The 24,583-nt window shown below is 45.3% G+C and overlaps 2 protein-coding genes and 2 non-coding genes across 4 annotated transcripts; 1 reads left to right on the top strand and 3 right to left on the bottom strand.

The window, feature by feature from the left end:
- The first annotated feature begins 764 nt into the window (after positions 1-764).
- ACAT2 (acetyl-CoA acetyltransferase 2) lies at positions 765-12,927 on the top strand. The gene is made up of 9 exons (XM_068551620.1): positions 765-890; positions 1,574-1,708; positions 4,799-4,980; positions 7,000-7,117; positions 9,224-9,367; positions 10,580-10,702; positions 11,245-11,399; positions 11,990-12,100; positions 12,522-12,927. The coding sequence occupies exons 1-9, from the start codon at positions 836-838 to the stop codon at positions 12,690-12,692; spliced, it is 1,194 nt and encodes a 397-aa protein (XP_068407721.1). The 5' UTR covers positions 765-835; the 3' UTR covers positions 12,693-12,927.
- On the bottom strand, positions 12,832-24,452 carry TCP1 (t-complex 1). The gene is made up of 13 exons (XM_068551619.1): positions 24,388-24,452; positions 23,558-23,770; positions 22,349-22,434; positions 22,011-22,139; positions 20,657-20,754; positions 20,156-20,266; positions 19,667-19,848; positions 19,143-19,269; positions 15,159-15,334; positions 14,656-14,779; positions 14,152-14,344; positions 13,843-14,006; positions 12,832-13,131 (listed from the first exon to the last, which is right to left on the bottom strand). The coding sequence occupies exons 2-13, from the start codon at positions 23,619-23,621 to the stop codon at positions 12,915-12,917; spliced, it is 1,671 nt and encodes a 556-aa protein (XP_068407720.1). The 5' UTR covers positions 23,622-23,770; positions 24,388-24,452; the 3' UTR covers positions 12,832-12,914.
- On the bottom strand, positions 14,457-14,588 carry LOC137769771 (small nucleolar RNA SNORA20). Its single transcript, XR_011075082.1, has one exon. It is a non-coding gene; the product is annotated as a small nucleolar RNA SNORA20 (small nucleolar RNA).
- LOC137769773 (small nucleolar RNA SNORA29) lies at positions 20,349-20,486 on the bottom strand. The gene has a single exon (XR_011075084.1). It is a non-coding gene; the product is annotated as a small nucleolar RNA SNORA29 (small nucleolar RNA).
- Positions 24,453-24,583: the final 131 nt, after the last annotated feature.

Genomic DNA, 24,583 nt, shown 5'->3' with positions numbered 1-24,583 from the left:
CTGCAAAGTGGGCCAGGTACTGAGGTTCCTATATAGAACTCTGAAAGATTTTGAACTTTGCCCAGTAGGGGATAGGAAGCTGGAAAAAGTTTTAAGCAGAAGAGTCATCCAACCTGTGATTACATGCTCCTCGCCTTCCAGATTGTCCGCAGTCAACCGGAGGAAATCTTTTTGATCTGTGAGACACTGGGACTCTCTGGCTCTCACACACTCATCGCTACAGCTCATCTTCCAGTACAAGAACTTGGCAAGTGTGGCCAGCCCCACGGAAGGGTACGGACTCCTCCCACTGTTTGCACAGAGAACCAAGTTAACCCCCAAGTAAACGAATGATTGATTATTGGCGCCCAGGCAAAACAAAGGGGAACTTTAGAAGCCACGAGAGCAAAAGCTCACAAACAGAATGGCCCGCGGGCCTGCAGTTGGGAGGATTCGCACCAAATTCTCGCTGCCGAGATCGAGAGCCCGGGCTGAACGCGGGATACTCTGGTCACCCCACTTTTCACTGACTCCAAAAACATTAAATTCAAAAAAGACAACCTTATCCCCCCCAAAACAAAAACGTCAAGACAGAAACTACAACACCGGGGTGTTCAGATAAACGTCTGAACTGCTGGCGGGATGCGTGCCTGTGAGTTCAGACTCCACAGTCCCGCCCCCTGCCCGGCCCAGCTCCGCCCCGCCCTCGCGCCTGCGCACCGGCGCCCGCGGAGGCGGTGGGCGGGGCGGCCTGAGGCTCCGCCCCCAGCGCGGCGTGTCAGAGGCGGGGCTGGATCTTGCTCACTAGCCGGCTGCACGGGGCCAACCGTAGCTCGAGAGGCAGTAGTGCGGCAGGATGAGTGCAGACTCAGACCCCGTGGTTATCGTCTCGGCGGCGCGGACCATCATAGGTGAGTGGTCCGCGGGCCCGGCGTGGGGTTTGAGCCACGAGCTCGGCCCGTCCCGGCCCGGTCGCGGGGACCCTCGGCACCCGGCGCCTCGCGCCTTCCTTGGCCCGCCTGCCTGCCTTCCCCGCCCGCCTTCCCCGCCCACTCCTCGCGCGGTGAGGTCCACTCCACTCCGAGTGTTCTGATTGGATTCTTGGGTAGGGCCACTGCGCCTCCCGGCTCTCCCATTGGCTGGGGAGGCCCCTGATTGGCCAGCCTCTGGAGACGCCACCTCGGCCCTGTGGCCTCAGGGGCGGGGCCGCTGGGTGGTGGGTGCCGGGGCGCTGGGTAGAGGTCGCGTTAGTCAAAGGAGGATTACAGAGAATTGCCCAAATGTCCTTAGTGCTGTATAGATTTCACAGGCCGTGGACTCGGGGGAGTGTGGACCCCTCTTGTTAGGAAAGCGTGGGCCGTGCCCATCCGCTCGGATTTGGGGAGTGGATGTGTAGGTTTCTCGCGGGTCCGCGGCTTCCCCGCACTCCCTGGGGGCCGCCTCCCCGGGATTCGGCTGCTGCGAGGCACCCACGCTCCTCTCTGTGCCCAGACGAGATGCGGTGGGCGCCTGCGCAGGGGGAAAGCACCGGGCCGCCGGTCCCCCGCCGTCCTGGGCGCGCTCTCCATCGCCCTCGCGTTCCCTTCTGTTCTAGGCTCCTTCAATGGTGCCTTATCCACCGTTCCTGTCTATGACCTGGGCTCAACTGTCATCAGAGAGGTCCTGAAAAGGGCCGCTGTGGCTCCCGAAGAGGTATCAGAGGTCATATTTGGACACGTTTTGGCAGCAGGTAACTCCTCAGTGACCCCAGCAGAGAGGTCAGGTTGTTGGAAGCAGCCCATTAACCCTCCCCTCCCACGGCCCCCCACCAACACTCAGAAGCTTGTGTTCTTGCCTCCGTACATTTGCTTACGAAGTTCCCTCTGTTAGAATACCTCCTGTCGCCCCTCTGTCAAGCCCCATCAGTAGCTTCTCTCCAGCTTAACACTAAGCGTCTTTAATATGCTTTTCCTACATGATCCTAGATCACCGTCCTCCACTGCCTTTTCTTTCTTTAGAAGCAGGGTCAGCCTGACACATGGGAGAGTATGCAGGGCCTTCCGTATTTCCCTAAAGTGTCACACATTCAATAAAAATGTATTGAGTTCCTCTGTGCCCTGCACTGTGCTAGGTGCTGGGGGTAGAGCTCCACCAACACAGGTCAGTCCTTGCCCGCATAGGGCTCACTTCTGAGCCGGCGAGGTGGGTTGCTCCCAGACGGGGGCGCATCACCCGTGGAGGGCTGGCGTAGGTGAATCACCAGTGTTCCAGCTCACTTCTGATTCCCACTAGGTTCACAGAGCCACGACCACTGAGAGTGCCTAATTAGTTATTCTTAACTAGTATCACGCTCATTCAGTAGCATAAATTCTAATTAACTCCTAGTGATAATTGGTCACGCTCACTTACGGCCAACTTTTGTCTTTACCTTATCTGAGACCCGGCCCATTTTTCTGTGCATTTACTTTGTAGTTTTGTAGTTCTTCTTCCTAATTCTCCTTTCTCGCCTTGTCCTTTTGGGCGGCCTTAAAAGTCGAAGCACGCCACTCTCTCCTGACTCTCCAGGACTTTAAAGCATATGAGTAACTTTACTGGTGGCCCAAAGGTGGCCGCCTTTGGGCCACTCCGTCCTTTCTTCTTCCCAGACCCACGACTTAGACGTACTCTGTTGCCATAGGGTCCTTCACTCCTGGTTTCTGTTTTCTCTTCCGTATCTCACCTCTGTGGTATCTCCACACAATTATAATAAAAATAATAGCTGTGTTTGTTGAGGGCCTGCTAAATGCTGGGCCTTTAAAAGCCCTGTGTTTAGTGCTTTCATTAATCCTCTCAGGAAGTCTATTGGATCGTATTCTCTCCAGAATTTTTACGAAGGAGTAAATGAAAGTTTGAGAGATGGAGTAACTTATCCAGGATCACAGCCTTCAACCCACATCTGTCCTACTCCTTAACCCACATCTGTCCTACCTCCTACGCAGGTACCCTCCAGGATCATGTAACTAGTGTTTACTGAGCACCTGCTGTGCTCCAGGCTCTGTTCTATCAGCTGGGGGCAAACAGTGTTCATATCAGATAGGAATCCGCAGTCTCGTGGACCTCACTTTCTGCTAAATGCTAGACCATTAGTTAATTATGTTCAGCACTACTCTAAGTACCTGAAGATGGGGATTATGAATAAATACATAAAATTTTTATGAAGGAGTTATTTACTTAAATACAGATGTAATTCATTGTAGCTTAAAAAGCAGGAACCTCAAATAATGTTAATGTCTTCTTTATTAACTAGTATCCTATGAATTTAATTCAGAGAACATTTATTTATTTATTTTTGGCTGCGTTGGGTCTTCGTTGCTGCGCACAGGCTTTCTCTAGTTGCGGCGAGCGGGGGCCACTCTTCGTTGCGGTGTGCGGGCTTCTCATTGCGGTGGTTTCTCTCGTCGCGGAGCATGGGCTTAGTTGCTCCGCGGCATGTGGGATCTTCCCGGACCAGGGCTCGAACCCGTGTCCCCTGCATTGGCAGGTGGATTCTTAACCACTGCGCCACCAGGGAAGTCCCAGAGGACATTTTGATACTGTTTTTTTAATAATTTTTCCTGGGACTTCCCTGGTGGTCCAGTGGCTGAGACTCCGTGCTCCCAGTGCAGCGGGCCTGGGTTCAATCCCTGGTCAGGGAACTAGATCCCACATGCATGCCGTGACTAAGAGTTCCCATGCCGCAACTAAAGATCCCGCATGCCATAACGAAGATCCCGCGTGCTGCAACTAAGACCCGACACAGCCAAATAAATAAATAAATATTTAAAAATAATAATAATGTTTCCTGTGTCTGTTTTCAATATCAAATTTTAGGCTTCCAGCCTAATCCCAGATTAATAACACCGTGATGAATATAATCTCTAAATTTTTCTCAGTGACCCATTTGCTAGTTCTTTTCCAACAAACTCACCGAGGAGAGGTGTTCGGTACGGGTATACCTGAAATTTGCAATAGAGCGGCCACTGTATAAACACTGACCTGTTGATGACAGATAATGGCGACTGAAGATATTTGAAACTTTCCACTCCATCCCCTTCTCTGCCACTTTGATTAACTTAAGTATGTGATGTATTTCTTCCCATTCCCTGAAGGAAGTGCCCACAGCTGAATTATAGATAGGTATTGTCAGTTCTGATTTTGTACATATCTCGTTACGTAACCAGTTAATCATGGTGTGATGAATATTAGGCAAGGAAAGAAGTGCTTCTTAGCAGAGGTTTCCTCTTTTAAGTAACTCTCTTATCCTCCCAGGTGTCTTAAGCCATGATCAAGGAAGCAAACAGCCGTCCGTAGTTAGAAACAGGATTAATGCCCAAGTTCTGCCTTCTGTTTATAAGGGAGTGTGTGCTTATTCAAGCCCTAGAGAAAGATCAGGAAGACAGTTCCTTCTTACAGTATTAATAACTTCTTTGTGGAGAAGAAGGCTTATGTTCATAAATTTTTTAATTTTTTGTTTCACTTTATTTTTTGGCACACAGCATGTGGGATCTTAGTTCCCCGACCAGGGATCGAACCTGCGCCCCCTGCATTGGAAGCGTGGAGTCTTAACCACTGGACCTCTAGGGAAGCCCTGAAAGCTTATATTAATAAAATATCTGTAGAACAGCACAAGAGAATATGTATTCAAGGGTCAGACTGGGACGGGTGTGAGGTCCACACAGGTCTTTGCCTCTGCCAGGAACTTGGCTTGGCTGGGAAGCGGCAGGAGACCCAGTTGGCAATCTCCTGATTTTGCATTCACTTTCTTCCCAACATTTTATCTTTCCCTTTGATTGCTGAGAGGCCTCTGTGTTCCTTCCTCCAGGCTGTGGGCAGAATCCTGTTCGACAAGCCAGTGTGGGTGCCGGAATCCCCTACTCCGTTCCGGCGTGGAGCTGCCAGATGATCTGTGGGTCGGGCCTGAAAGCTGTGTGCCTTGCAGCCCAGTCCATCGTGGTAGGAGACGCCAGCATTGTGGTCGCGGGAGGCATGGAAAACATGAGCAAGGTAAGGCCTCTGAAGGGATGGCTCTCGCTGACCTCTCACTGATAAACTCTTGTCCACGGCCATAGCAGGGTAGACCGATGGTATCAGAGCTGGAACCAAACAGGGAACAAGTAAAAAACGCATTGAACCTTGATCCCTGCCTGATTATTATTCTTCAAATTGGATGGGAAATCCAGGTTGAAGAAAAAGCCTATCAACCAGTGTGACTGGAACAATATATTTTTTTCTAAAATGTTACTGGAGCTTCCCTGGTGGTGCAGTGGTTGAGAATCCGCCTGCCAATGCAGGGGACACGGGTTCGAGCCCTGGTCCGGGAAGATCCCACATGCCGCGGAGCAACTAAGCCCGTGCGCCACAACTGCTGAGCCTGCGCTCTAGAGCCCGCGAGCCACAACTACAGAGCCCACGAGCCACAACTGCAGAGCCCGTGCACCACAACTACTGAAGCTGAAGCCCACGCACTGCAACGAAGAGTAGCCCCCGCTCACCGCAACTAGAGAAAGCCCGCACCCAGCAATGAAGACCCAATGCAGCCAAAAATAAATAAATAAAATAAATAAATAAAAGTAAATGTTACTGAAGCGTAAAATATTTTCTGAATCAAACCTATAACATTAGTCAGTTGATATCCTTCGCTTTAAATTTCTTTCTCATTGTGAGGAAAAGTTGAAAACACATGATGCCACTTACCTTCCTGCACAGGACAAGGAGTATTCCAGGGACCACATTTTGTTGACCTTTGGTAAGCACAGAACATGGAAAAGAGGACCGCTGAGTAGTGCCTTTCTCCAATAGGCTTGCCACGTGGGATTGGTTTCGCCAAGTTCCATCCCTCAAATCGGCACAGTGGTGAAAAGGAAAAAATACATCCCCTGCTGCCTGCAGGAGTTCAGGGTCTCACCTGGGGATCCCACAGGCAGAGGTCGACTCAGCCCCACATTTGCTGAGGCTCAGGAGGAGGCAGGGTGAAAGTAGCAAACATAATCTGAGTGATTCTGATGGGACCGTACTAACAGCTGTGCTTTTAAACATGCAGACGTAACAGCCCTTAGTCTTGGTATTATTCCCAATTTACAGGTAAGGAAACTGAGGCCCAGAGCCTGGACTCCAATAGAGATCTTCTGACCCTTAAGTCTTTCCATTCTGTGATAGCTGCTATTGAGTTGGTAGGAGTTAGGAGGATCCCCTACTGAGAAATCTCCCCCTATCAGTTAATTAAGCAACCTGATTTTTCTCACTGTAGGCATTATGTGTCCCATCAAAATAAGTAACACATTGTTACCATCACTTAAGCCCTTTGATGAGCTCTTCATTTAATGGATAACTAGTTGCTTCTTTGGAAAGAATAAGTGAGCTTTTTAAGGAAATAGGACACAGAATGCATAGGTTTGTTTGATGGAAGACTGGAAATGGGTAGGAAGGAGAGTAATGGGTTTCCAGGAGTAGGAAGGGTGGAGTAGCCTGTTGATTCCAGGGGTCTTCAGGCCCTGGGCCCTGGGTGAGGAGGAACAGGGACTGGAACGGGGGAGACAGGTCACAAGGGGGACTAGGTGAAGACTGAGGGATCACTGGAGAGTTTTTTTGTTTTTTTTAAATATATTTATTTATTTATTTTTGGCTGCGTCGGGTCTTCGCTGCTGCTTACAGGCTTTTTCTAGTTGTGGCGAGCGGGGGCTACTCTTCGTTGCAGTGCGTGGGCTTCTCATTGCGGTGGCTTCTCTTGTTGCAGAGCACAGGCTCTAGGCGTGCAGGCTGCAGTAGTTGTGGCTCGCGGGCTCAGTAGTTGTGGCTCGCGGGCTCTAGAGCGCAGGCTCAGTAGTTGTGGAGCATGGACTTAGTTGCTCCACGGCATGTGGGATCTTCCCGGACCAGGGCTCGAACCCGTGTCCCCCCTCCATTGGCAGGCAGATTCTTAACCACTGCACCACCAGGGAAGTCCCACTGGATAGTTTTGAGTGGGATCCTAAGGAGAGGACTAGTTACAACCAAGCCTAATCCATTTGTATTTATTGTTTCCAGGCTCCTCACTTGGTTCACTTGAGGACGGGAGTCCGGATGGGGGATACACCACTAACTGACAGCATGCTCTGTGATGGGCTTATAGATGCATTTCACAACTATCATATGGGCATTACAGGTAAGGCAAACATGGCTGAAAACATACTAACTGTAAAAAGTTTTAAAAAGATCCTATAATAATCGGCTTTGCAGGTGCTCTCCTCTTTCAGGGCAGGGACCGTGTCCTAATCATTTTGTATCCCTGATGACAGGGATAGTTCCCATTTGATGAACCAAAGTGGGGACGTATTCCCTCTGTCCTTTGTGACTCCTTGATTGTCAGGGAATGTTAGTAGTGGGAGGTGCCTCAGAGTTCTTCTGGATCAAACTCTCACTTTACCATATGACAGAACAGAGCTCACAAATAGTGGCTTTGTGGCAAAGGCAAGATCAGAGATAAACTAGTACTCTTGGTACCTAACTCTGTCTTTGTTGCACTACGCAGTCAGGTCTTCATCCATCTAGAAGGCTCCTGTGGTCTAGGTGTACTGGCAAAGCAACTGGAAGATCAAAAGAACTCCTGTCTTTACTGCATATAAATGTAAAACTTAAGAACATTTTAAGTTTTGAGTTAAAGAAACCAACCCTGACAGGTTAAGCATCTTGCTCAAATGTATGGCAGTGGCTCTGGTTCTGTGGGAAGAATTCTTGTGAAAAAGATAAGGAGGGAAAGGGCGAGGTTCCAAGCAGAGGGAACAGTGTGTGCGAGTGCCTGGAAGGGAGGGAGGGCTTGGACGTGTGGGGACAGTGAGAAGTTCAGGGCATCTCTGTCACTGTGGGACTGAGAGCCGCAGCAGAGACGGCTGGGCATCGCGAGCGATGTGTGCTGTACTAGGGCCTAACGTGTCAGAGTTGCTCAAAGTGCCATAGTCCAGCTAACTGCCTCAACATCACCGGAGATGGTCATTAAAAATTTAGCTCCCAAGCCCTTTCCGAGGTGTCATGGACTGAATTGTGTTCTTCCAAAATTCCTATGTTGAAACCCTAACCCCTAGGACCTCAGAATGTGACCTGTACTTGGAGGTGGGGCCTTTTCCGGGGCAATTAAGTTGAAATGAGGCTTTTAGCATGGGCCCTAATTCAATCTGACTTGTATCCTTATCAAAAGAGGAAGAAATACCAGAGATGTGGGCGCAGAAGAAAGACCATGTGAGGATATAGTGAGAAGGCTTCCAAGGAGAGAGCCCTCAGGAGAAAACAAGGCTGCTGGTGCCTTGATCTTGGACGCCTATCCTCCTGAATTGTGGGAAAATAAATTTCTGTTGCTTAAAAAAAAAGGATAATGGCTCAGGCCATGATGTAGTAATTAGTAAAGACTAGACCTCCTACTATAAACAAGTATAAGACTGGTCAGAATATATCAACCAACTGTTTTCAAATGTTGGCCAACAATCATGCAAAACTGAGCTTCTTGAAAGAAGGGAAAGACCCACTATAACTAGATTTCTACCTGGGGGTGCTTTCCAAACTTTTTATCTGGGGAAAAGTGGCTTCAAAGAACTGGAGAAGTAGCGATCAGAGTTTGGGGCTGCTCAGATGGCTAAGTCTGTGGGGCAGAGCACTGGAGAGAAGGCAGCCATAGAGAAAAGGAGCTCCAGAAATCTGCCTAAGGGTCCCCTTAAGGCTTTGGCCAAATGTTTAGCTATGTATGTTCAGGGCAACACTCTACAAGGCCTAGTAGAAACAGCTTCTAGGAAATTGAATGGAGATTTTTTTTTTTTTTTTTGGCTGCTCCATGTGGCATGCAGGATCTTAGTTCCCCGACCGGGGATTGAACCCATGCCCCCTGCAGTGGAAGCCTGGAGTCTTAACCACTGGACCACCAGGGAAGTCCCTGAATGGAGATTTTAGATGGCTGGGGGACATAGAAGTTTTGACCAACAAGAGTAGAGACTTTACTGAACGCACTGGACACTCCATTGACATCTAAGAAAGGCCACAGCTTAGGGTAGGGCCCAGGGTAAGGGCTACTCTAGACCCAAACTGATTATCTTAGAAACAAATTTCAAACAAGCTTCTGTTGCGCTTCACAGACACTGTGAAGGATTGCCGCAGAGCACTCTCAGGCCACCAGCGAGCCTGCCATTGTTGGGCCTCAGTGCTTGTTTAAAGGTGAAAAACTTGAGCTACCGAAAGCCAGTTCCTGAAAAGGTTTGGTTTTTGCTTTCTTTTTTTTCTTTCACAGCTGAAAATGTAGCCAACAAATGGCAAGTGAGTAGAGAAGATCAGGACAAGGTTGCAGTTCTGTCCCAGAACAGGACAGAGAGTGCACAGAAAGCTGGCCATTTTGACAAAGAGATTGTACCAGTTTTTGTATCTTCTAAAAAAGGTGGGTATATAAGTCATAAAGGTTTTTTTATATATATAAATTTATTTATATTTTTGGCTACGTTGGGTCTTCGTTGCTGCGCACGGGCTTTCTCTAGTTGCGGCGATCGGGGGCTACTCTTCGTTGCGGTGCGCGGGCTTCTCATTGTAGTGGCTTCTCTTGTTGCGGAGCACGGGCTCTAGGCAGGCGGGCTTCAGTAGTTGTGGCTCGCAGGTTCAGTAGTTGTGGCTCGCAGGCTCTAGACCACAGGCTCAGTAGTTGCGGCAGGCAGGCTTCAGTAGTTGTGGCACGTGGGCTCAGTAGTCGTCGCTCACGGGCTCTAGAACACAGGCTCAGTAGTTGTGGCGCACGGGCTTAGTTGCTCCGTGGCATGTGGGATCTTCCCGGACCAGGGCTCGAACCCGTGTCCCCTGCATTGGCAGGCGGATTCTTAACCACTGCGCCACCAGGGAAGCCCAGTCATAATGGTTTAAACATCAACGGGGCTATTTATAAGTAAATTATTAATATTCAAAAGAATAACATATAGGAACGTTTACACATCGTGTCTGTTATGTCTTTCAGGTTGCAAAGAAAAGATATATTCAGGATAGATCTGAATGTGAGGGTGGGGGAGGAGACATGGGAGGCTGTGTCAGCATCCAGACACTTTTCGCCCAGGGTCTCCACATGGCTGTGTAGATGGAGCGTTTTAGGAGAAACTGGAGAAAGCAGCCGACCTTTCTACGCCTACAGGCTCAATCTCCTCTGAAGCAAATGTCCATTACTTCCTGTTGCTTCTGTGTGCGTTTCATACTTGAGGGTGGATCTTTTGGGGTCACTTAGCTATTCTCTAAAATGCAACGCTCTAGTCAAGTTCTGTTACTGATAACTGACATCGATTATGCCCAGCCTTTATGAGATTGGCTTTGACACCCTAGATCCAGTCAGTCGTAACCGGCAAAGACCTATATACCCCAAATCTTAGCAACCTTTTATACAAAGAAGTCCCTGTAACTGCCTTCCTCAGAAAGGGCTGTCTGGATATGGAAAACACTCATGAAGACAGTGCTAATAAAATGTCTTAACATACAGTAATTTGTACTAGTAGTGTGTACCTTCCTATTGGAATGAAAGTATTTTATAATAAACCTTTTCTTCCAAATGTGAGTCCTTCTATATCGTGTCTGAGGAACTGTACTAATCTTGGGTAATGATTTTCCCTTTTCTCAGGTCTCACTGAAGTTAAAACAGATGAGTTTCCTCGCCACGGGAGCAACATGGAAGCCATGTCTAAGCTAAAGCCTTGCTTCCTTACAGATGGAACAGGAACTGTCACCCCAGCTAATGCTTCAGGTTAGATTTTCTGAAGGGCAGTTGTGGGAGTATTATCTTCTGCTAGGTCTACTAAGTTAATACCTTTTTAATTTCATCAATTATTTATATACAAATTATTCTAAAACCTTGTTTCAGTTGCTTTAGGAAAAAAATGTAGTTTTGATCATTTGTTTCTTCATATTTAGATTTATGACTTAACCTGTACAATATACTGAAGAATGGATTTGGTTTCCTTGCAGTATCCTAACGAGACACACAAGCGAGAAAGCAAATTAGGGAACTCCAGATTTTATCTACCACCTCTGTCCTTTTCCAAAACCAGGAACTCCCATTACCTCCTGTGAGGTCTGGGCTATTTCTTCCATTTCTTTTCATTAATCTCCCCCCGCCCCACTGCTTTAATCTTTCCACTCTTTATCCCATTGGAATGTTCTGTGGTGTTATATCATCTTGTCGAGAGGTATTAACTTAACCCATGTCTTCAGGTGTTGGAGAAAGTAGACACAGGTATGTAACTTAGTGAGCACCGTTTTGGAAATTAAGACATTCATATTTTACAGGAATAAATGATGGTGCTGCAGCTGTGGTTCTTATGAAGAAGTCAGAAGCTGATAACCGTGGGCTTACACCCCTAGCACAGATAGTTTCCTGGTCACAAGCAGGTGTGGAGCCTTCCATTATGGGAATAGGACCAATTCCAGCAATAAAGCAAGCTGTGAGTTTAATTTCCAATGTTAGCACCTGTCCTTTGTTTTGTTGCTAAAGCCTCTTTGGGACCAGACCAATAACTTGTAAATGCTTATTAACTTTTACCTCCTTCAAACCTTCGCTCAGATCCTTCCCACTCCAAAATGCCAAGACTGAGCTTGACTTTATTTTCATATTTATTCCTATCAATCAGGCTTCATTTGCATTGTCTCAAAAGGAGACATCCTCCCATTGGCCTTAAATGAGCTTATTCATTTAATTGTATCTATAGTGTTCTTTCCTTGCCACAAAGAGCAGCCAGCATTTGGATCATGTGCTTTATAGGGCAACTAGTTCTGCTCTATAACCTCACGTACACGTAACAGGTGTTAAGTGGTTCAAATGTGAAGATGATAGTATAGAATTTCTAAGGGGTGTTTTATCCTTAAACCTTTTAGAATTGGTGTCACCAAGGCAAAATGTGTTACCACTTGGAACTCAAAGTGGCATTTTCAAGAGATCCTTCAATATCATACAGTATATTCTGCTTCTACATCTACAATGAAGAATGGTTCCACTTGAGTTTTTAGACCTCTCTTCCATTAACCTTTCCTTTAGGTTGCAAAAGCAGGTTGGTCGCTGGAGGATGTTGACGTATTTGAAATCAATGAAGCCTTTGCAGCCGTCTCTGTTGCAATAGCTAAAGAACTTGGATTAAACCCAGAGAAGGTAAACATGAGCAAGTAGTCCTGAAGAGAGCTTGCAAATGAACATTCACAATGCAATCTTAATATTGTAAACAGCAAAACACAGGATGTGTCCCAGGTATTGGCCATACAGTAATGGGTGGATACTAGGTAAGTTCCTGTTGGGACTCGGGAGTTCACTTATTTTATTGCTTCCTAAGGCAAAAAAACTTGTGTGCATGAGTTCACTTCCCACAGGAAGAGGGTATTTTAAGTCTTAAACTAAGGTAGTTAGAATGGATGTCACAAGGGTACAAATCACTTCCTAAGCAACTTGAACTAAAAATTGAATTTGAAAGGGTAGTTTACCGGTATGACATTAAGAGGAAAAAGACAAGTTTGGGATTCTAACTTTATGTCCAGAGAAAAATAAATGATACAAATCTGATTGATTTACCTCTTAGGTCAACACTGAAGGAGGAGCTATAGCCCTGGGCCATCCTCTTGGAGCATCTGGCTGCCGGATTCTTGTTACCCTGTTACACACAATGGAGCGCAAGGGTGGACATCGTGGTGTTGCTGCCCTATGCATTGGGGGTGGGATGGGAATAGCAATGTGTGTTCTGAGAGGATGAAACTGCTTAACAATTAATTATGCTTAAACTAAACTTGAACCTCGTTTCTTTTTAAACTAATAAAATACTAAGTTAGTGAAATCAGAGGACCAAAGTGAGGATGGAAAAACTATCTCCCACTTCACAAGAATTCCAAGACTTGACAGCTTTTTGCACTTTAATGTGTAATACTCGAGGTACAACAAGATAACTGCATTTAAACATTGTCATAAATAAAAGAGGTCAGTCATCAAGGGCTCCAGAGTGAACAGCATCTTCGTAACCTCCATGCTTATCATCTTTGCTTTCTGGGTGTAATTTAATAAGATCATCAATTCGAAGAATGGTAATTGCAGCTTCAGTTGCAAATTTCAAACTTTTAACTTTAACTATGGTTGGTTCAAACACCCCTGCTTGTTTGTTGTCTCGGGGTTTACCATTGACCAAGTCAAGACCAATCCTGCAATTTAGGAAAAAAACCTATTAAATGGCCTCTTTCATAATTCACACCCATCCTATTCCACCCCTTTAAAAGTTGACTAGGGGGACTTCCCTGGTGGTCCAGTGGTTAAGACTCCACATTCCCAATGCAGGGGGCCTGGGTTCAATCCCTGGCCAGGGAACTAGATCCCACACGCCACAACTAAGAGCCCGCACGCTGCAACTGAAAATCCCACACGTCGCAACTAAGGCCCGGCGCAGCCAAATAAATATTTAAAAAGTTGACTAGGTGGTAATCTCATTAGTGCCAGCTATTCCATTCAAATGTTAACCTTGGGAAACGTTGGGACCTTACAGTAGATCCCTTTAAGTCTAAAGTAATTGATTATGGATAAACAAATTCAGCACTGAAAGAGGTGTAGAAAGTCTAGATGATAGTAAAGAAATTGTTTCTAAACATCATTTAATTATCTTAAAAGGAGGTTGCTTAAAAACAGGTGTGGACCACCCAAAAATAATTTTCTCTCTGGAACCTTCCTACTGTAGGTAAATGACTCTACCCAGAGCAGCAGGGAGAGGTGAAGAATCCGATTTGATAACTAAGACACACCATTGCTAATAATCACTAGTCATCACCCTTCATGAGTTTAAAACAAAAACCAAACGACCATATCTGATATACAGATGACAATGAAAAATGATGACAATGAAAAATGTTAAGTATGCTTACCATTTTAGATTTTTGCGTTCGGGGTTAACTTGAGCCTCATTATGAAAAGCTCTTAATTTTGCAACCAGATCTATGGAGTCTTGGGCAGCATTAACTGCCAGAGTATTGGGAATAACAAGAAGAGATCTTGCAAACTCGGCAATAGCAAGCTGTTCCCGGGAGCCCTAAGAAGAAAGACAATGAGGTGTCTTCACAAAAGGAAGAAAATTAAAACCCACAGCAGCAGCTAAGGTCTCAGAAGAGACGTATTCACATGAACGAAGTGCCGTGCCCTTCTAGAAACGAAAACGGGCTTCCGGACGTTCTTACCATGCTGGTTGCGTAGTTTTCGAGGTATATGGACAGGGCCGCTTCTACGGCGCCGCCACCAGGAACCACAGATTTCGACTCCAGAACTCTCTTCACCACACAAAGCGCATCATGTAAAGAGCGCTCCATCTCGTCACACATGAAATCATTTGCCCCGCGTAAGATGACCGATGCAGAGGTACGAGCCTTAGTGCTATTTAAAAAACAGTGAAATTCTCAAATCAATGCTTTAATAAATCTGTGCATAAATTCAATCTAAGTGCCTTGGTTAAATCCTGCTTACACAGGACATTCAGACATGGAAGCAATGTCTAGACCATGGAGAAGAGATGAAATGGTTACTTCACCTCAATTTACAATGGCCCAACGTTATTTTATCCCATGCGTATAACTGCTTATGTCACTGAAAGACTATATAGCAGCAAATAAATGGGAAGGTGACCTATTTTCACTCATTAATAAATAAAATCTGTAGAGCTTTATAATTTAGAAAGTAGCTCTTACTTTTTAATCAAGATCAGTTCATCATCGCAAATTCTCTCCTGTACCACCTCTTCTGCTTGTCCCAACATTGAAGCTTCAAAAGTTTCTTCACCTTCCAAATTGGCCAGGGTCGACAGAATAGTTGCTATTAAAGTAATTACAAAGATCTGTAAACACTGTTCTTTCATGAATATTTTCAAATCCTGCCTTAGATTCAGATACATGTATTTATGATAGAGATGACATATAAAGGTAAGTTTAAGGTTAACGTTTACAGTTAAGCATCAGGCAAGCAACTGTCCTTTTATCCTAAGATGGAACCATGTCACTTTGAGGTGGAGCAAGTAAAAGAACTTGCCCAGTTACATAAAAACACGCCTCTATACATATATTTGTAGCACAAAGCATTAAGGGAGTAAAAAGTAAAAACTGTTATGTTTCTGGAACTGCTTATTGTTAACATCCAATGTAAAGGGACATGGTCCCGTGTAGTAACAGTATCCGAGAGCCAGCAGGAGACTCACCTCCGGAAGCTTTAGCAACGCGTTTAAGGTCCCTTTTTAAAACTCTTCGAACTGCCATAGCACCAGTCTCCACAAAATACTTCAGACACATGTCGTCAATTCCACCAGTGGTTAGAATAACATTGGCACCAGTTGCCAGGATCTTCTGGATTCGCTCCTTGGCGATATCTGATTCTCTACAAAGATGAAGTATTTGAGTAGTAACCCAAAGTTATCTGCTGTGTTTTTTTATGTTAAATATAGCTCGAACTTCCATTAAGTATTTTTCACAAAATAATTGCAGATTAAATTATATTAACTAGGGACTTCCCTGGTGACGCAGTGGTTAAGAATCCACCTGCCGGGACGTTCCTGGTGGTGCAGTGGTTGAGAATCCGCCTGCCAATGCAGAGGACACAGGTTCGAGCCCCGGTCCAGGAAGATCCCACATGCCGCGGAGCAACTAAGCCCGTGCACCACAACTACTGAGCCTGCACTCTAGAGCCCACGAGCCACAACTACTGAAGCCCGCGTGCCTAGAGCCCGTGCTCCTCAACAAGAGAAGCCACCACAATGAGAAGTCCGAGCACTGCAACGAAGAGTAGCCCGCGCTCGCCACAACTAGAGAAAAGCCTGCACGCAGCAACGAAGACCCAACACAGCCAAAAATAAATAAATTAATTAAAAAAAAAAAGAAAAAGAATCCACCTGCCAGTGCACACGGGTTCAACCCCTGGTCTGGGAAGATCCCATGTGCCGCAGAGCAACTAAGCCTGTGCGCCACAACTACTGAGCCTGCGCTCTACAGCCCGCGAGCCGCAACTACTGAAGCCCGCGCACCTAGAGCCCGCGTTCTGCAACAAGAGAAGCCACCGCAATAAGAAGCCCGCGCAATGCAACGAAGAGTAGCCCCTGCTCACCGCAACTAGAGAAAGCCCGTGCACAGCAACAAAGACCCAATGCAGCCCAAAAAGAAAAAAAAAAAATAACTATTCTCTCCCTTCTATGACCAGAATTTAAATCAGTCCGATTTACAGAAAAGGGATTAAAAACTACCAGTTAGCTCTCCCCCACCCCAATCTGAGTTCTTAACCAAGAACTGTGGTTAGAAAGGAAGCAGTGTCCCTGCCTTCAAGGATCTGGGACAACCAAACTCCAGGGCTAATGTTACTCAGTGCAGTACAGAGATTACAAGTGCATGAGAGCCATGTATCCAGCCTGGCAGGTGGGACAAGGAAAGTTGAAGGTCTGGAGTTAATAGAGGGGTCCAGAGTTGAAACTGCAGGTGGGATCAAAAAATGAAGAACCTTGTAGGGACGTTAAGAGTCTGAACTGAGAAGTTGTTTAATATTTTTAAGTGAAAGTAACGTTATCAATCGGTGTGTTCAAAAGATGAAGGAATGAAGACAACAAGGCGATAATTGGAGGTGAGTCTGAGAATAGATGGCTTGAGCAGAGAAGTCAACGTTTATGGCTTGGGTAACTGGGAGGTTCAGCCACTGACTCCTGGAGTGAAATAAATACTAAAAGGTTGGGGTGCAAGATGACAAAAGAGTTCCTGTTTCAACAAGATGAGTCTGAAGCCCCTGGGATACTCAGGTGAAACTGCCAGAAGAAAATAGAAATCACAAACTATGAGAAACATAAACAGATTTGAAAAATAGCCAATATATAGACAGTTGAAACCTTTTTACTTATTCAAAGAATAGTAGATGAGATCAAAGGATCTTTAAAGTGAAATGAGTTAAAGGTGAACCTCAAAATAAAACTCTCTGTATATACACTAAACAAATACTGTATGTCAAACATGATACTAAGGATGGGGGCTATAAAGCAAAGGAAATCATTCAAACTCTACCTTCACAGAGCTTACAATTTAAGACAAATACATAGTTAGAAACTGTGGTTAAGCCCCAGGAAGACAAAGTACAGGAGCTCACAGCAGAGAATAATTCAGATTGAGGGGGAAAGAAACGCTTCTTTGAGAGATTTATCAACTAAAAAATAAACAAAAATTAACCAGCCAGGTCTTCCCTGGTGGCGCAGTGGTTGAGAGTCTGCCTGCCGATGCAGGGGACACGGGTTCGAGCCCTGGCCCGGGAGGATCCCACATGCCGCGGAGCGACTAAGCCCGTGTGCCACAACTACCGAGCCTGCGCGTCTGGAGCCGTGCTCCGCAACAAGAGAGGCCGCGACAGTGAGAGGCCTGTGCACCGCGATGAAGAGTGGCCCCCGCTCGCCACAACTGGAGAAAGCCCTCGCACAGAAACGAAGACCCAACACAGCCAAAAATAAATAAATTTATTAAAAAATTTAAAAAAAAAATTAACCAGCCAAAACAAGTAGGCACAGAATATATTTTGGGCAGACGAAGGAACACTCTTAGGGGCCTGTGGAAGTAGAGCTTTGGTGGATTCTAGTTTCAGCCGTGCTAGAGCACAGTAAAAAGAGTTACATAAGGAATTTAAAAACCTATCCTAGAGTGATGGGAAGCCTCCAAAAGGTTCTAACGAGATCCACTTGGCTGCTATGAGGAGAATCGCCTGGGCGGGAATAAGACTGAAACCAAGACGACCAGCTTGGGTGCCTCTGCAATAGTCTGGGCAAGAAAATGGAAATGGAAAGCAGGTGAATTTGAGATTTAATTTATAGATAGAAATCAAGCGGTCTTGATGACAGATTAGAAAGGGAAAGAGTATTAAGTAAAAAGGAGTTACAGACACTTGCCAGTCTTCTGCCTGAATAGAGGGGTCCCTAACTGAAATGGCAAAGAGCAGATTTGGGGGTATCATCACAAGTTCAATTTTAGACATAATGACTTTGAGGTGCTTAAGAAGCATTCAATCAATTAAAGCTCAGAGAAATAGATTTGGGAGTCTCCAGCATAGAGACGTTGGCCACCCAGGCACAGGAATACAGATGAGGTAGTATCACAAAGCTGCTCTATCCTCCGAAAGTCTTTCAAGCAGTCAAAGACTTGATAAAGGTCAAGTGGAAACTGAACATGTCTAATGAATTTCACAGCAGTGATCACTAGTGACCCGATCAAGCGGTCCTCCAGTGGAGAACACAGTTTAAAAGGGTGTGAGAAATAAAACACCAGGAAGGTTTTTGTGTGAATCGCTCTTGTGACATCTGGCTATAAAGAACTGAGGAAGGATAGAGAGTAACTGGAACAGGTGGGGGCACAAGAGGCTTTTATTTAGGGATGAGAGGTACAAGTGGAATCCAGAACGGAACGAAGAGTAGAATTAGCAGTTGAAGATGCAGTTGAGAAAGAATAGAGGAAGCAAGACTCTAAAAGCAGAAGGCAACAGGATCTGGAACACTTATTCTAGAGGGGCTGACCTTTGATGGAAAGAGTACACATGCAGATAAATTTAAGACTACATCTTGGGACTTCCCTGGTGGTCCAGCAGTTAAGACTTCGTGCTTCCACAGCAGGGGATGCGATCCCTGGTTGGGGAACTAAGATCCCGTGTGCCGCATGGTGAAACCAAAAATCGAAGAAGGAAAAAAAAAAGGAAGTACATCTTCCCAACTAGCTCTCTAGCATGCCAGTCGATAGATACGGCCATATGAACTACCTGGTAACTGGCAGAGTCAACACTATACTGTTTGGTTCTTGTACCACTTCAGGAAATACATTCCTGGATGTATCTTCAAAGCCTTAATATCAATATACTCATAAAACCAAAATTCCATAAAATGTTGATTTTCATGTATCACCCAAATCTCTCTTAAATCATCACCATGTTTTCTAATTTTCCGGGCAGTTTAGGTAAAATATAGTTTGACTTCAGTTAAGACTTTGGTTAAAAATGTTAATTTTTAAAGTCCTCCAAGACACTCACACTTGAAAAAAAACACTACTTGCCTAATCATCATACCCTGCTACCTATTAGACCTACCACTCATTCTTTTTAGTTTACTGTCACCTGCTCTAGAAAAGGGTACTTTACAAACACCCCCTGTCCAAGGTCAAAAATGAATCTCTCAACATACCTCTGTCTAATCTGGTCCAGTTTTTCAGGGTCTGTAATAACCACTTGTACACCAAGCTTCATTTTTGTTTTTTGCAGGCTGAAGTCAAGGCAAGCAATTTTTGCATTAACTATTCTCTTGGGCATGCCTAAAATTGAACATAACATTAAGTACCTTTATAGTAACTATAATATTGTTACCTTTTATAAACCACACCTATCCTTAGAGATCTGAAGATATTTTAAATTGTTATATGTAAACACACGAATTTAGATTACTTTTAACCTTAGAAACAAACACTTAAGTGGCATTAAACACACGTGCTTTCTTTTAATTTGCGGTTTTCTTAAGTTATATGTAATTAAACTACAAAAGAGGAAATGGCAACATTATGTACCATTTCCTTTTTCTCTGGGCTTCACTAAAGAACAGTAAATGCACATCCTGGATAGTTCACCTGAAAATGTAGTTATACAGTCCACAAACAGCTAACTTTATCCTTCAGTATTCTCGTTACATGATCAAATCAAACCATTAAGCCTTACCCTGGGATCCCACCACACAGTTGAGTGCATAGCCATTGATGAGCATACTTTCCATCTGACTTCTCCCATGGGCTTTCAGAATATTAATGGAATTGACGGGATAGCGAGGCTGGCCTCTGACATCCGTGTATTTAACAGCAAGTACAGCATCTACCACCATATTAGCAAAGAAATCACCACTTCTAAGCCAACAGTTAAGGAGAACAAGAGACTCGGGATGGACAGTGGGTGCACATGAAAATCAAGGGTAATTCAAAGGCACTTCCTTTTAGCAATCTCATCAAAAAAACAGCCATTATCTATGCCACCAAAATGTTAGAGTACTATTTATCACTATCTGCATACTACTTTTACACATACTTCGTATTACCTTTCCCCCTAGGAAAGAAGGGAACAGGCAATTTCAATACAGCATCATCTGGCACAAAAACTAACACAGCATCTTACTTTTTAAAAAGCCTAAACTTTACTGGACCATCACAAGGATACATTCCAATGATTTTGGAAGACATCGATGTCTTAGCAGCATTGATCAGGCAATCCTTTCCAAGTTCATCAGTGTTAATAATTAGGTTCTCATTGATATAACGCACTGCTTCCCTGTTTGAAGTGTTGGGAAGAAAACATAAATTCACTACTCAAAATTTTTGCTTTATCATTGTGTCAGGATGTCAGAGGCATCAATTTTCTGTTCAGCCATTTCATATAGGAGGAGGACACAAATAATCCTCCCTCTTCAGATCACGGCAATTTTAATCTATCCCATAAGCATAGCCACTAAATCTATTATTAGGAGATAATGTGGTAGTCAAATGGGAAGAAAAGGATACTGGCCCAACTTCTTACTTCAAATGTTAACTACTTAAATGCTAAAATACAACTTTTTCAAAGTAAAATTTAGCCATTAATTGAAACATTTAAAGAACAGACTGTTGGCAACTATTACATCAAATAATATATAAAATATTCTCTGAATGTAAACAATCTTACTTGCAAGCAAGTCGATAGCCACTAATAACTGATGTGGGATGAATTTTCTGTTTGACTAGTTCATCTGCATTTTTTAGAAGTTCTGCTGCAATAATAACCTGCAGAGAAAACATCCATTACTCTCATAATAGCCTGACATTATGTGCAACACATATGTAAAAACAACACTAACACGCATCAGATATTAAGAACCAGAATGGTAACGGTGGTGAAATGCATAACTGCTTATTAGAAACCAGAAAAAAAGACACCCCTACACGGTATTTTATACGCAAATGGCTAAAGCCAGATAAGAGTCAGAAAAGTGTTCTGGCCAATAAATTACTTCTACAGTACAACAACAGGAGACACATCCATTACTCTTCAAGATGAAGTGCTCAACATAAGCTAAATGAAGAGCCTGACCACTCAGATTATCTGTACTATTTATTTATTTATTTGGCTGTGCACGGCTTGCAGAATACTAGTTCCCCAACCAGGGATTGAACCCAGGCCCTCGGCAGGGAAAGTGCGGAGTCCTAACCACTGAACCGCCAGGGAATTCTTGATCTGTACTATTTTACGTTATTATTTAAAAAATCATCCTTCTAAGGACACCAAAAATTATTTTTTAATCAAAAAAAACTTTGAAAAAATTTTGTCTGCATCTTTTGGGGGAAATTATAGTTGTATTTAAAAAATTATGTTATCATAAACAAGTTACTTAACAAAGACCATTATCGTTATTTTAGAAGAGATAGATTCCATTCTTCCATGGCTTAAAGTTTAATCTAGAAACAACCATTTTCTAGCACAAACCATTGCTTGTTTCTTTACAGCAAATTATTATTTGCTCCTCACCAAATAATAGTGTTTCTACTACATCAGGGTGCTGGGTGATCTTCGAGGAGTTTAAATCATGTTACTGATCGCGTTTACAAACTTTCTCAAACTCCCGTTTGAACTCATGAGATCACTTGTCAGCCTTTAAAATATAAAAACACGTTGTTTTTAAAAATCTGGTAATGTTTTAGGAATTCCTGGGCCTCAGGCTGTGAGGGGAGGAGAAAAAAAACAACACTTTTTTTCCTTTAAAAAAACACCATTAAAAAAAATTCTGCGTGATGCATGAATAGCAGCTGAGAAAAAATTCGTAAAACTCGCGAAAACATTTAAAGTAAGGATTATATTAAATTATCTCTTAAGTTTCTTTTCTACTTGAATTGTACAAACTAGCTATAACCACAAATCTTCAAATTTTGTTTCTGAACCACTACCCTCAAAACAAATGACTTACCTCTGGCTTCACTTTCTGAAAATTTGATTTTAAGAGGAATACTAGTATTTAGCCATTAGTCCATTAGTCTTTACCTACCACGGAGGTAGTTCCGTCTCCCACTTCTTTGTCCTGCAGGTCAGCGAGCTCGCAAAGAACTCTGGCTGCAGGGTGTTCCACCTCCAGCAACTTCAGGATGGTCGCACCATCATTAGTAATGGTTACATCCTAAGAAATTTCCCGGGGAAGAAAAAATGACATATTCACCCACAGAAACAGAATGTCCCCTAAGTTAGAACACCCCATTATGATACATTCACCTTCGGTATACCTTTCACCACTAGCATCCTGATAAAAACAAAGAATTTACAAAGCGAGGTGTTTATGAACCGTCTTTTTTCCTTAAAGTGACTAACACAATATTTAGATATACTTACACCAATATCATCCACTAACATTTTATCCAAGCCAACTGGACCAAGAGAACTTTTCACAATATTGGCAATCGAAGCTGCAGCCATGACTGTAGAAATGAAAGAAAGAAATGAAATTAGAAAAATCCTTGATTCCAAGAAACAATCATTTCACCCTAAAAAAAAGTAAGTGACACGCAACAGCCTCTGAATTTTTCAAAACTACAAATCCGTCCCAATTTGAAAATCAGCTATTAAAAGTCTAATATGGGGAGGGGAGTGGCTAGTAACATACAGTCTGAATTCAACCGCCAAGGGGACGCCAAGTGTTGTAGAGAGTACCCACTCCATTGTCTCACAGAATTAAAACATAATCTACCCGTCGTCATTTCAGATTCTGCCACTCCACACAGAACAGGAAAAGACACGTATCAGCCTTTTCCTTCAGACTCTGGCAGGTTTAAGAAAAAAAAGTTTTATTAAAATTAACAAGCCTTTGTGAATCAAAAAAGCGGTAATCCAAAGGTTCTGACTATACTTCAAATTTGTTCATGACAAAAAATAGGAATCTATCAAATGACGATACGATGGACTGGCATTCGTGACTTCTGAAGTGTAAACGATCTCAACAATGCGTTAAGCGGTTAAAGCTCACTAGATAAAATGAGTTTATCATTTAACATTCAACAAAAACTTCGTCAGCTAGCTCTGTTACAAGAAGTGGTCAGCGACAGGTCGGGTAGGGACTGAATCTGCGGGGGGACAACGGGCAAGTCATCTGAAGAGTGGCCGATGGCCATTCGCCCCTCAGTAAAACGAGCCACTAAAGCCAGTTTTTCCTGGTGAATGGCCCTAAAAGGAGACCCAGAGGTTGCAGTGGACGCCCTTCCTGATTAGCATCACGACAGAAGGCGCAGGGCACCCAGGTCCCTGGGACTCGAGGCGCGACGGCACGTGTCGGTGCGCGGAGCCCGCCCTCCAGGCCGGGGCGCGCCTCGCCAGCCTCACGACCGCAGCACCCGGGCAGTTCTCGTTAAAACCGCGCTGCGGGGAGAGGGCGCTGCCGCCCCGAAGTGCCGAGACCCGCCGCGGGTCGGAGACGCCGCCCGTGCCTCCCGGGGGGCCCTTTGTGGGGAGAGAAAGAAAGACGTGACCACGGCAGCCACGGCCCCAGCGAGGCAGGGGAGGGTGGCGCACTGCCGCGGGCCCGCCGCAGGCCTCGCCCGCCCTTACCGTTCTGGGAGCGGATCGCCTCCCCAGTGCTGCGGTCCCCGAACACGGACAAGGGCCCCTCCATCTTCGCGGCAGGGCACACGTCGAGTTTCACTCACACCGCGGGCAACAAGCGTCTTGTCCCTGGGCCGGGCGGCGGCCACAGCAGCGGCGACGGCGTGGAACAGGCCCGAGCGACGCCGCAGGGGCTGCTGGGAACCACACTCCTCCCCGCTTCCGGGCCGGGCCGCGGGGCAGGGTGGGAAAGAAAAATGGGGAGGAGGGTGGAGAATCGTGAACGCGCAGGAAGTGAGGAACCTGAAGGGGGCGGATCCAGCACTTCCGCTCACTTAGAGAGCGAATGAGAAGGGCGCGAAGGTAGGAGGGCGGAAGTCGGTACCTCGGACCGCTGGAGGAAGGGGGTGCTGGGCCGAAGTTTTCCCTACTAGGCACAGGTTGCGCGTGCGCGTTTGCACATTCTAGTGCCTTCTAGAAAAGGTGGTCAGTAGGGCGGAGCTCTGTGACAGAACGGGGTTGTGGGGCCGTGTATGGGAGAGCCGGGGTTCTGAGCGAGTCTTAATTGGTGGTGTATAAACCGGCGCTCTTGTTTTCCTTAAATGTATGAGCTAGCTAGGAGAGCACGCGACAAGTAGCAGGCTTTGTTCCCGGGCTCACGGGTATAAGCTCCATGGGTCATGTGGGAAAACGACAACCACCCTTTCTGAAAACTGCATCTTGCGCTGCCCCGTCCTCCCAGAGCCCAAATGGCGTGTGCGTGTGTGTCCGACAACGATCGGTCTATGCTTTGCGACCCGAGGGCCCAAACGAGGTAACAATAATGCCATCCCTACCTTGGACGCGGGACGCCCCCGATGAGCTCGGCCCAACTTGACGGACCGTGAGCCAACCACCAAGCGCGTTGCTGCGAGGTGGTTGGTTGAATCCGGCGCCTTCGTGCGCCCCAGCGTAAGCGCTGATTGGAGGAGCGGAGATGACGGATTGCCCTGTCCCCCACTCAGCGGCAGGGGGCTTGTTAGCGCGGGTTCG

The sequence above is a fragment of the Eschrichtius robustus genome, chromosome 9 (assembly GCF_028021215.1).
Source record: "Eschrichtius robustus isolate mEscRob2 chromosome 9, mEscRob2.pri, whole genome shotgun sequence".
Classification (NCBI taxonomy): Eukaryota; Metazoa; Chordata; class Mammalia; order Artiodactyla; family Eschrichtiidae; genus Eschrichtius; species Eschrichtius robustus.
Note: the sequence above shows the minus strand (reverse complement) of the source record. Positions and strands in the feature narration are given on the sequence as shown.